This window comes from Salmo salar, chromosome 05 (genome assembly GCF_965601325.2).
Source record: "Salmo salar chromosome 05, fSalSal1, whole genome shotgun sequence".
Taxonomy (NCBI): Eukaryota; Metazoa; Chordata; class Actinopteri; order Salmoniformes; family Salmonidae; genus Salmo; species Salmo salar.
In genome coordinates, this window is record NC_138295.1 from 71,422,643 (window position 1) to 71,435,000 (window position 12,358).

General features: G+C 41.6%; 1 protein-coding gene across 1 annotated transcript in view; it reads right to left on the minus strand.

Annotated features, from left to right (window-relative positions):
• Nucleotides 1-7,836: 7,836 nt before the first annotated feature.
• Nucleotides 7,837-12,358, minus strand: part of LOC106592383 (uncharacterized) — a 5,837-nt gene continuing 1,315 nt past the window's right edge. Inside the window, exons 2-4 of the mRNA XM_014183724.3 lie at nt 10,895-11,176; nt 10,707-10,794; nt 7,837-10,525 (exon numbers count right to left, since the gene is read on the minus strand). Coding sequence (XP_014039199.3) covers nt 9,078-10,525; nt 10,707-10,794; nt 10,895-11,134 — 1,776 coding nt within the window. The 5' untranslated portion in view covers nt 11,135-11,176 and the 3' untranslated portion in view covers nt 7,837-9,077. The remainder of the gene's footprint in view (nt 10,526-10,706; nt 10,795-10,894; nt 11,177-12,358) is intronic.

Here is a 12,358-nt window from a genome sequence, read left to right on the forward strand (position 1 = left end):
TGGAACTGTTGCGGTTAAAATACAATAAATTATTTCATTCTGAACAGGAATAAACGGATTGATCACATCCCACAGATGTATAACAGAACACACACACACACACACACACACACCCTGACTTGCATAGGTATGTGGTGCCAAACTGGATCAGAACATCTACTGCTTTCTCAGTCAGGCAAGAGACCGCTTCCTGCTGCAGATGAGCAACCCAGAACTGAGTGTTTGCCTCAAAAAGCATCTTGCTTCAATCAGTTTATTCCAGTTCAGAATAAAAATGATTACTTGTAACAGCAACAGTTCCAACCTAGACTTGTTTTCAACAATAATTTGTACAGTAAAATGTACAGTAGGCCTGATCATTTTTCATCTTCCTCTGTACTGTTTCTTAGGTTTGCAGTATCAGTAGCTAGTTAGCTAACGTTAGCCAAAGCAAGCTATTAGCTGTGTAACGTTAAAAGGCCAGGGGATTGTTTGAAAGAGAAACTTACATCTACTAACGTTACTATCAGAGATAGTACTCCCTTATTTCTGCTTATCATCACTTGTTATAAAATGACAACAATGCCTTGTTAGTTGACTTACTTTTCCACTTTCGAAGCACTGTTTCCTGAAGCATTCTGCCTTGTTCTGAAATAACTCCCTGGGTTTACCGTCATGTACAGAACTGCCTGGATGTTTGGTCAGGACGTGTCGTTTTATTAAGTTGTTCGTTTTGAAAGACTCATTACTAAGCACTTCCCCACACGAAACACATTGTTGGTGCTTTTTGCGTTTCATGACGATTGAGCTCAGTCAGACCTTGTGGCTAGCATGAGTCAATTTCATGACAGCGGTGAGGAATACCAAGTCAGTGGCTTGTTACCACAGCGCTGCAGCGTGTGGGGAGTGATCTTCAAGAAAACTGCTGAAAAAAATATCCGGTAAACCACGAAGCACACGGGCATCTCCCGCTACCTCTCCCACTTGCGCAGCTGCCAAACTAGAGCAGAGACTGCTGCTAAGCAGGGAGCGCACTTAGCCTAATCAATTCCAGTAATTAATGAAATAATTATACATTTACGTCGCGACCCATACTTTAAGAAACGCTGAATAATAAATGGTAGCAAAATGTAGGAATGATACTACCATAGATATACAATATAGATAGATATACAGTGTATATACATACACACACACTGGACAGTTTTATCTCCATCTCTTCATTCAAAGACTCAATCATGAACACTTACTGACAGATGTGGCTGCTTCGTGTGATGTATTGTTGTCTCTACCTTCTTGCCGATTGTGCTGTTGTCTGTGCACAATAATGTTTGTACCATGTTTTGTGCAGCTACCATGTTGTGCTGCAACCATGTTGTTATCATGTGTTGCTGCCATGCTATGATGTTTTCTTAGGTCTCTATTTATGTAGTGTTGTCTCTCTTGTCGCGATGTGTGTTTTTTTGTCCTATATTATCAATCTACACACAATACCCCATAATGACTAAGCAAAAACAGGGTTTTAGACATTTTTGCAAATATATTACAAATAAAAAACTGAAATATCACATTTACAGAAGTATTCACACCCTTTGCGATAAGACGCAAAATTGAGCTCAAGTGCATCCTGTTTCCATTGATCATCCTTGAAATGTTTCTACAACTTGATTGGAGTCCTCCTGTGGTAAATTCAATTGATGGGACATGATTTGGAAAGATCAGTACAGGTGCATCAAAGCTGGGACAGAGAGACTGAAAAATAGCTTCTCTCAAGGCCTACACTTGATTATTAATGCCACTTTAATAATGATTAAGGGTTGCACATTTTGGGGAATATTCAGAGGTGGAAACTTTTTGTGGGAATTAACCAGAATATATGGGAATTAACGGAAATATATGTAAATTAATATTCATAATTATTCAATGTAGATGTTTTTTTGCATTGGATATATTTACCATATCATATGGAGACAGAAACATAAACCTTTTACCTTATAAGTAGACATAATTGCAAATGATAAATCCTTCCAATAGAAATAAAATAAAATAAAAACTGTTACGAATTTAACTTTAATTAAATGAGTTGACTCTTCACATGGGATGATTTCACTGAACAACAAAAGAAAGTGAATATTGAATGATCCCCAATGATCCATCACATCTCCCACAAACGATTTCAACATACATCTGTAAAATGATAGTTTCTAGACTAAAGCTTTGGTTGTCTTCCTCTCAGGCTTCCATATCTTCTCCTTGGACCTCCTCAATGTCCACCTCTTGAACATCAGACTCTGAGGCCTCATCTTCACTGTCACTTTCCAACCTTGTTGAGAATGGCTCGTTGTCAGGCTCAAAAAGCCTCAAATTTGCCCAGATGGCCACCAATTTTTCAACCCTTGTATTGGTCAGCCTGTTGCGTGCTTTGGTGTGTGTGTTCCCAAACAAGAACCAGTTGCGCTCTGAGGCGGCTGATGTTGGTGGGATTTGGAGGATGATGGAGGCAACAGGGGAACGAGCCTCAGATCCACAAAGTCCCTTCCACCATGTGGCTGATGAGATATGTTGGCATGACTGCCATATTGCATCTCCATGCCAAAGCCCTTGCTCGGAAGTGTACTTCACCAGACTGCCAAGAACCTTGCCCTCATCCAGGCCAAGGTGGCGAGACACAGTAGTGATGACACCATAGGCCTTGTTGATCTCTGCAGCAGACAGGATGCTCTTGCCAGCATACTTGGGGTTCAACTTGTACACAGCGGCATGTATGGGCTTCAAGCAGAAGTCTTCACGCTTTTTGATGTATTTCAGAACTGCAGTTTCCTCTGCTTGGAGCAACAGTGAAGTGGGCAGGGCAGTACGGATTTCTTCTCTTACATCTACAAGCAGAGTCTGAACATCAGACAGGATGGCATTGTCTCCCTCAATCCGTGCAATGGCTACTGCTATAGGTTTCAGGAGTTTCAGGCTGCTTACCACTCTCTCCCAAAATACATCATCCAGGAGGATCCTCGATGGGGCTGTCCATATTGGCAGACTGTGATATGGCCATTTCTTAGAGAGACTCCTTCCCCTCCAGAAGACTGTCAAACATGATGACCACACCACCCCAACGGGTGTTGCTGGGCAGCTTCAATGTGGTGCTGTTATTATTCTCACTTTGCTTGGTGAGGTAGATTGCTACTATAACTTGATGACCTAACCATTTCCCTGGCTCTCTTGTAGAATGTATCCATTGTTTTCAGTACCATGATGTCCTTGAGGAGCAGATTCAATGCATGAGCAGCACAGCCAATGGGTGTGATGTGAGGGTAGGACTCCTCCACTTTAGACAAAGCGGCCTTCATGTTCGCAGCATTGTCTGTCACCAGTGCAAATATCTTCTGTGGTCCAAGGTTATTGATGACTGCCTTCAGCTCATCTGCAATGTAGAGACCGGTGTGTCTGTTGTCCCTTGTGTCTGTACTCTTGTAGAATACTGGTTGAGGGGTGGAGATGATATAGCTAATTATTCCTTGCCACGAACATTCAACCACCCATCAGAGGTGATTGCAATACAGTCTGCTTTCTCTATGATTTGCTTGACCTCCACCTGAACTCTGGTTGGATGGGTGTATGCTGGGTGAAGAACATTCAGAAATGTCTTCCAATACACATTGCCTGTGAGCATCAGAGGTTAACCAGTTGCATACACAGCTCGACCAAGACATTCATCAGCATCTCTGAATACGTTCCTCCATTGAGTAAAAAATAACTTCTGATTCCACGAGGACCATGAGCTGTTACTATCGATAAGGTGTCTGATTCATCATTTTCACCTCGACTAGAAGTAGAGGGACTTTTGTCAGCGGTTGCTTGTTGTGAGCACTGAGGGAACTTTATGCACTTGGCCAGATGATTCTGCATCCACATGGTAGCAAAAACTAACTAGAAGAAATTGTTAACAAGTTAGAAATTATATGAACACACTTTGCTGTAGGCTACTATTTACTAGTTAACAAAAAATAATGTATGTCATATAAAATATATTCACCCCACCCAGTATTGTAATCTAAACTTACCAGAAAGCATGTAGTCCTTGGCTCAGACAGTGTAGTAGTGTGGGCTCAATAGCATCTCATTAGTGTGCAATATCTTGAGAATCAGCTGTACATGTGATGGAAGAATACACTGTTGAACCAAAATATGCCACAAGACCTAGAATTGCCTTATGTGTATCCCACAAAAAAGGTTCACCGTTATAAGCTAACTTTTTTGATGAATTTAAGCGAAATTCCCCAAATTCCTGGGGTTAACTTCCCATGGAAAATTTCCGGGGAAAATCTGGAAAGTTTCCGACCCTTTGCACCCCTAATAATGATGTTTACATATCTTGCACTACTCATCCCAGATGTACAGTTGAAGTCGGAAGTTTACATAGACCTTAGCCAAATATATTTAAACTAAGTTTTTCACAATTACTGACATTTTATCCTTGTAAAAATGTCCTGTCTTAGGTCAGTTAGGATCACCACTTTATTTTAAGAATGTAACATTTCAGAATAATAGTAGAGAGATGATTTATTTCAGCTTTTATTTCTTTCAACACATTCAAAGGGGGTCAGAAGTTTACATACACTCAATTAGTATTTGGTAGCATTGCCTTTAAATTGTTTAACTTGGGTCAAACATTTCGGGTACCCTTCCACAAGCTTCCCACAATAAGTTGGGTGAATGTTGGCCCATTCGCCCTGACAGAGCTGGTGTAACAGAGTCAGGTTTGTAGGCCTCCTTGGTCTCACATGCTTTTTCAGGTCTGCCCACAAATTTTCTATGGGATTGAGGTCAGGGCTTTGTTGTCCTTAAGCCATTTTGCCACAACTTTGGAAGTATGCTTGTCCATTTAGAAGACCCATTTGCGACCAAGCTTTAACTTTCTGACTGATGTCTTGAGATGTTGCTTCAGTATATCCACATAATTTTCCTCCCTCATGATGCCATCTATTTTGTGAAGTGCACCAGTCCCTCCTGCAGCAAAGCACCCCCACAACATGATGCCTCTACCCCCGTGCTTCACAGTTGGGATGGTGTTCTTCGGCTTGCAAGCCTCCCCATTTTTCCTCCAAACATAATGATGGTCATTATGGCTAAACAGTTCAATTTTTGTTTCATCAGACCAGAGGACATTTCTCCAAAAAGTATGATCTTTGTCCCCATGTGCAGTTGCAAACCGTAGTCTGGCTTTTTTATTGCGGTTTTGGAGCAGTGGCTTCTTCCTTGCTGAGCGGCCTTTCAGGTTATGACGATATAGGACTCATTTTACTGTGAATATAGATATTTTTGTACCAGTTTCCTTCAACATCTTCACAAAGTCCTTCGCTGTTGTTCTGGGATTGATTTGCACTTTTTGCACCAAAGTACGTTCATCTCTAGAAGACAGAATGCGTCTCCTTCCTGAGCGGTATGACAACTGCGTGGTCCCATGGTGTTTATACTTGCGTACTATTGTTTGTACAGATGAACGTGGTACCTTCAGGCATTGGAAATTGCTCCCAAGGATGAACCAGACACATGGAGGTATACAATTTTTCTTTCTGAGGTCTTGGCTGATTTATTTAGATTTTTCCATGATGTCAAGCAAAGAGGCATTGAGTTTGAAGGTAGGCCTTGAAATACATCCACAGGTACACCTCAAATTATGTCAATTAGCCTATCAGAAGCTTCTAAAGCCATGACATTTTCTGGAATTTTCCAAGCTGTTTAAAGGCACAGTCAACTTAGTGTATGTGAACTTCTGACCCACTGGAATTGTGATACAGTTAATTATAAGTGAAATAATCGGTCTGTAAACAATTGTTGGAAAAATTACTTGTCATGCACAAAGTAGATGTCCTAACCTACTTGCCAAAACTATAGTTTGTTAACAAGAAAATTGTGGAGTGGTTGAAAAACAAGTTTTAATGACTCCAACCTAAGTGTATGTAAACTTCCGACTTCAACTATATATACTGTATTTTATACCATCTATTGCATCTCGTCTATGCCGGTTGGTCATGGCCCATCCATATATTTTTATGTACATATTCTTATTCCATCCCTTTAGTTAGAGTTGTGTGTATTAGGTAGTTGTGGAATTGTTAGATATTGCTGCACTGTCGGAACTAGAAACACAAGCATTTCGCTACACTTGCAATATCTACAAACCATGTGTATGGGACTAATAACATTTTATTTTTATATGGTCCCACAGTTGACAGTGCATGTCAGAGCAAAAACCAAGCCCTGATGTTGAAGGAATTGTCCGTAGAGTTCCGACAGGACTGTGTCAAGGCACAGATCTGGGGAAGGATACCAAAAAAATGTCTGCAGCAACCCTAAGCGCACAGCCAAGACAACCCAGGAGGGGCTTTGCGACAAGTCTCAATGTCCTTGAGTGGCCCAGCAGGAGCCTGGACTTGAACCCGATTGAACATCTCTGGAGACCTAAAAATAGCTGTGCAACGATGCCCCCCAAACAACCGGACACAGCTTGAGAGGATCTGCAGAGAAGAATGGGAGAAACTCCCCAAATTCAGGTGTGCCAAGCTTGTAGCGTCATACCCAATAAGACTCGAGGCTGTAATCGCTGCCAAAGATGCTTCAAAGTACTGAGTAAAGGGTCTGAATATTTATGTAAATGTGATTTATTTTATTTGCAAACATTTGCAAAAACCTGTTTTTGCTTTGTCGTTATGGGGTATTGTGTTTAAATTGAGGAAAAACTATTTCAGAATAAGGCTGTAAAGTAAATGTGGAAATTGTGAACGAGTCCGAATACTTTCCTGAATGCACTGTATATACACACAAACACACAGAGAGAAAGAATACCGGTACTACATGCTTGTCAACCATGTTCAAATGTTTGGTAATGTAATAAAAATCACAACCAGTGCAGAGTTCCAGAGTGACGCAGTGGTCTAAGGCACTGCATCTCAGTGCTAGAGATGCGTCACTACAGACCCTGGTTCAATCCCGGGCTGTATCACAACCAGCCATGAGCGTGAGTCCCATAATTGGCCAGCATCGTCCGGGTTAGGGGAGAGTTTGGCCGTCAATGTAAAATAAGAATTTGTTCTTTGCTGACTTGCCTAGTTAAAAGGTTAAACAATCAAAAAAGCAATAATGGCTTCTGGACTGAAACAAATCATGTGGTCTCTATGTAATTAACTTTAATTAAATGGCATGTTTATAACAATAGTAGCGGAGTGACCTTAACATAAATTCTCCTCTTGTTCCAAATCAAAGAATACACTACAAACACAAAGCAAAAAAAACTGACGATATTTCAGAATTTATTATCGCCTACTGATCATCAGGACAATCAGTCATGAAACTATCTGAGCAAATAAAAAAAAGAAATAAACAACTGGTGTTTATAACCTCTAGACATAAGGTCCCTTGTTTGGGGGACCTGTGTGGTTCTGGTACCGGTTCCGACCCTGCGTGATGTAGGATGTGAAATCTTAGACCACTCGAAGCTGGGATGTCCCTAATACCGTTTCAATCGCTCTTCCGACTGTCCAACTCCTGGCTGAACCCTATATCACAGCTACTGACAAAGCACATGCCTGCAATCCTTACATCATAGCGCAGGAGTGGTTTCATTACAGTAGCACATTCAGAGATCGATTTATAGCCAATAATCTAAAATAATTCATAGATTTTAAACACAAATATTAACATGAGAGTTCCTAACGAGTTCATGAAGCCAATCTAGAGCTCTGTGAAACTTTCACAGCGATGGGGGCAAACATTTGGATCAAGGGAAACCTGTAGAAAATATGCACGTTCTAACACTAAACATACAAATATGTAATTTACAGTTATGAGGTGAAATCTTAATGTCATTTTATATTTTATTTATGCTATATTTAGAAAGCACACAAGTCATTTCAAGCATTATTCATACAATTTTGTTGAAAAGGAAATACATCACATCTCATATTTGTACTGTGTGTACTTGAGCTTGTGTCCTCAAAACTGACCACCTCAGCAATTTAACTTTATTTTTTTTATTTTTTTTACCAGAAGTGAGATCATCTTTCTTTGAGTATGCAACATCACTAGTTATCGTTTATGGCCCTCATGATAATTACTTTTGGGGATTATGTAGATTACATTGTAACGGTTTAAACACAAACATCCATAAAACAAAAGAGAAATAAAAGTAACAACCTAATGTACAGTGAGCTCCAAAAGTATTGGGACAGTGAATTTTTGTTTTGTTCTTTTGGCTCTGTACCTCCAGCACTTTATATTTCAAATGGTACAATGATTATTAGGTTAAAGTGCAGACTGTCAGCTTTAATTAGTATTTTTATCCATATGAACTGTTTAGAAATTACACCACTTTTTGAACATGGGGGGGGGACTAAAATAATTGGTACAAATTCCTTTTTGTGTAGTAGTCAAGTGTAGTATTTGGTCCCATATTCCTAGGGACCAAATTATTACATCAAGATTATTGCTCTACAAACTTGTTGGATGCTACCATAACGGATAGTCCTGAATGGATCGTGGATAATGAGTGAGATATCATACCCCAAGACATGCAAAACTCTCACCATTACAATAACATAGGAGGATAGGATTTAGTGAGGGAGGCACAAAATGCTCTGAAACAAAACCAAAACAAACTGCACATGCATCCAGTCACAAGCATTGCATGCTAGGAATATGGAACCAAATAATAAACTTCTGACTACACAAGTGAATTTGTCCCAATACTTCTGGTTCCCTTAAAATGGGGGGGAATATGAACAAAAAGTGCTGTTCTTTCTAAATGGTTCACCTGATATAGATGAAAATACCCTCAAATTAAAGCTGACATACAATGACTGAGGTTAAAGAGCAGTATCATTTCAAATCCAAAGTGCTGCAAGAGAAACAAAACGTGTCACTGTCCCAATACATGGAGCTCACTGTGTGACCCAACTGGAGGACTGCTAAAACATTGTGGCGTTATCATAAACAGGGGAGAAAAGTTGTCACATCTATCACTGACTTACGAGATCAGACTCTCCTCCTATTAATTCATAAGAGTAACTGAGTTTCATAAAAGGTAAAAAAAAAATACATCATTATCATTTAGGTTTATGACATCTAAGCAGGTGTTTGGAGAGGTTGGACTTGCGAGCAAAGCTGATAAAGCAGTGGGGGCAGGAAAAACGTTTCCCCTTGTGGATTTTCATGTGGCCGTTCACATGACTCTGTTCATAAAAGCTCTTCCCACACTCTTGGCAGGAGTATGGCTTTACGTCACGGTGAGTGTGGGTCCTCACGTGCAGGGTCAGAGAAGCAGAGCAGATAAAGCGTTTGTGGCATTCAGAACATTCAAATGGCCTCTCCCCAGTGTGGAGGCGCTTGTGTTTAGTCAGATCTCCAGACTGAGTGAAGCTTTTACCGCACTCGGTACAGGTGTATGGTTTCTCACCTGTGTGAGTGCGCTGGTGGTTCTTCAGGTGGTCGAGTCGGGCAAATTGCTTGTCACACACTGTGCAGTGGTAAGGCCTCTCACCGGTGTGTGAGCGCAGGTGTATGTTCAGCACCCCAATCCTTATGAACTTCTGTCCACAAACCCCACAATGGTAGTTTTTCTGGTTGCTGTGGATCTTCAGATGCGTCTTCAGATAACCTTTATCCGCAAAGTCTTTACCACACACAGTACATTTGAAAGGTCTCTCCCCTGAGTGTGTGCGCAGGTGAAGCTTCAGACTCTCCCGGTATGCAAACTGCCTGTCGCATTGGGAGCAGGAGTACTTCCTCTCACCAGAGTGAACAGTCATGTGCTTCCTGAGGAGCGACTTCTGTTTGAAAGCCTTCCCACAGTCCTGACATTTGAATGGCTTGACCCCATTGTGTATTAACAAGTGATAACGGTAAGCGCTGGTATCTGAGAAGCGCTTGCCGCACTCCTTGCAGACATAAGGCTTTTCTCCAGTGTGGATGCGCATGTGAGTGTTCAGGCTCGTAGGAGTAGTGAGGATCTTGCCACAATCTAAGCATTGGAAGCCGACTTCCTTACAGACCATCTGTTTAGCGTCCTTAGGTTTATTGCCCTCTGGTTCATGACACCGGTGAGGCCCCAGACCCCAGCAATTCTCAAAGCTCTTCTCACAGTTTGCGCAACTGATGTGTCCATCGGTGAGAACAACGGCCATTTTGTGCAAACTCTTGCAGTGCTTCAGCAGGCTGCCCAGGTACTTGAATCTGCGGGAACACTGTGGGCAGGTGTGGAATTTCTCCTGAACCCTGTGGGGACGGCCAGTTCTCCGGGGAGGGGCAGGTTTCTGGGGACGGTCAGAGGGGTGGGCCTGGCGGGTGTGGATGTCTAGCTGTCGTGGTGTATGGAACATGCAGCTACAGTGGGGACAGCTGTGTGTGGGGCCGTACACTCTTTTACTCTTTGAGACTTGGCTTTTCAACATGGCCAGGTACTGCTTCTGGTGTTTGGTCTTGATGTGGTTCTCCAGGAAGTAACAGTCAGTGAAGGAGATGGTGCAGTGTGGACAAGGAAAGAACTGAGGAGAACCTGAGAGTGAGGGATAGAGGGAGAAGAGGTGGGTACGATAAGAGGGGAGAAAAAAATGGCAAATGTAATTTTCCTCATTCAATAGTCCTTGCCGATATTAATATGAATGTTCCAGTAACCATCACCCATTTAAACTGCACTGTTGGGAGTAGACTGGAGTATGTTAAACAGAATGTCATGCCTCCATGGTCGTCTTCATCCTTCCTGACATCCGTCTCCTCCTTCACCAAACACACTTTAATGTCTTTCAGAAGTGTCTTAACCACCACCTTATGGATTAGAAAGATACAGAAACTACTAGTATGCATTAACAATCTTAATGATCTTGCCACGATACTAGACACATTAGAAAACACTAATCCTACTTACCTCAGCCAACCTGGTTAGCACTACCACAGGATCCTTGTGGAGTGGACTAGAATCTGAATGATGAGTTGAACTGGTGCTCTTTGAGAGGGCTTGGGTACAATCTGATTCATCTCTGCCGGTAGAGTCATCACCTGATTGTGGTTCATGTTCTGTTTGTGTTATACCCAGGTTTCCATGGCGTTTAGTCCCCATGTTTTTTTTGTGCAGTGGTTTAGTTTTTGAACGTTGTTTGATCTTCATCTTGTTGACTAAAGTGCCTCTAATATCCTCCTTACTGGCATTCTGAGTGAAAAGAGAAGCAGTTTTAGGCTGATGCTCATTAACCAAGATGAGCTAGACTAGGTCAGGAACCATAAGGGAAACTCTTCTCATGGCACTTCGACATTTTGTGACTTTTTCGTAGCAGGTTAGGAGAACAGACAGCAGGTTAGGATAATTAACGTAGCAGGTTAGGAGACTGTGGTTAAGGTTAGGAAAATGCTCTCCTTACCTGCTATGAAAAATCACTTTGTATCGAAGTGCCATGAAAAGAGTATCCGGGACCAAAACAGCCTATATACACACCCACACAAACACACACTGCAAACTTAGGCCGCTAGGCAATGATGACTACACACAATTCTGCATTATTAGCCAAAAGTTGAAACACTCAACTAACAAGGCTAGTGGTCTTAAATTACCATAACTCGAATTAAATGGCACAGGCATTTATTTTATTAAATCACTCTACATAATAGGCTATTATTAGAGACAGGATTCTATTTGAGCAAGGCATCTACACTGAACAAAAATATGAACGCAAAAAAAGTGTTGGTCCTATGTTTCATGAGCTAAAATAATAGATCACAAATTTCTTATGTACAAAAAGCTTATTTCTCAAAAAAATGTTGCACAAATTTGTTTACATCCCTGTTAGTGAGCATTTCTCCTTTGCCAAGATAATCCATCCACCTGACAGGTGTGGCACATCAAGAAGCTGATTAAAACAGCATGATTACATTTACATTTTAGTCATTTAGCAGACACTCTTATCCAGAGCGACTTAGTCGTGAGTGCATACATTTCATAGTTTTTTTCTTCTCCGTACTGGTCCCCGGTGGGAATTGAGCCCACAATCCTGGTGTTGAAAGCACCCTGCTTAACCAACTGAGCCACACGGGACCATACACATAATTACACAGGTGCACCTTGTGCCGGGGACAATAAAAGGCCACTAAAAGGTGCAGTTTTGTCATACAACAATGCCACAGGTGTCTCAAGTTGAGGGAGCGTGATATTGGTTTCAACTGTACCGGGCAGATGGCAGACAGCGTGTACGGCGTGTGGGCGAGCAGTTTGCCGATGTCAACTTGCCCCATGGTGGCGGTGGGGATATGGCATAAGCTACAGACAATGAACACAACTGCATTTTATCGTTGGCAATTTGAATGCACAGAGATACCATGACAAGATCCTGAGGCACGT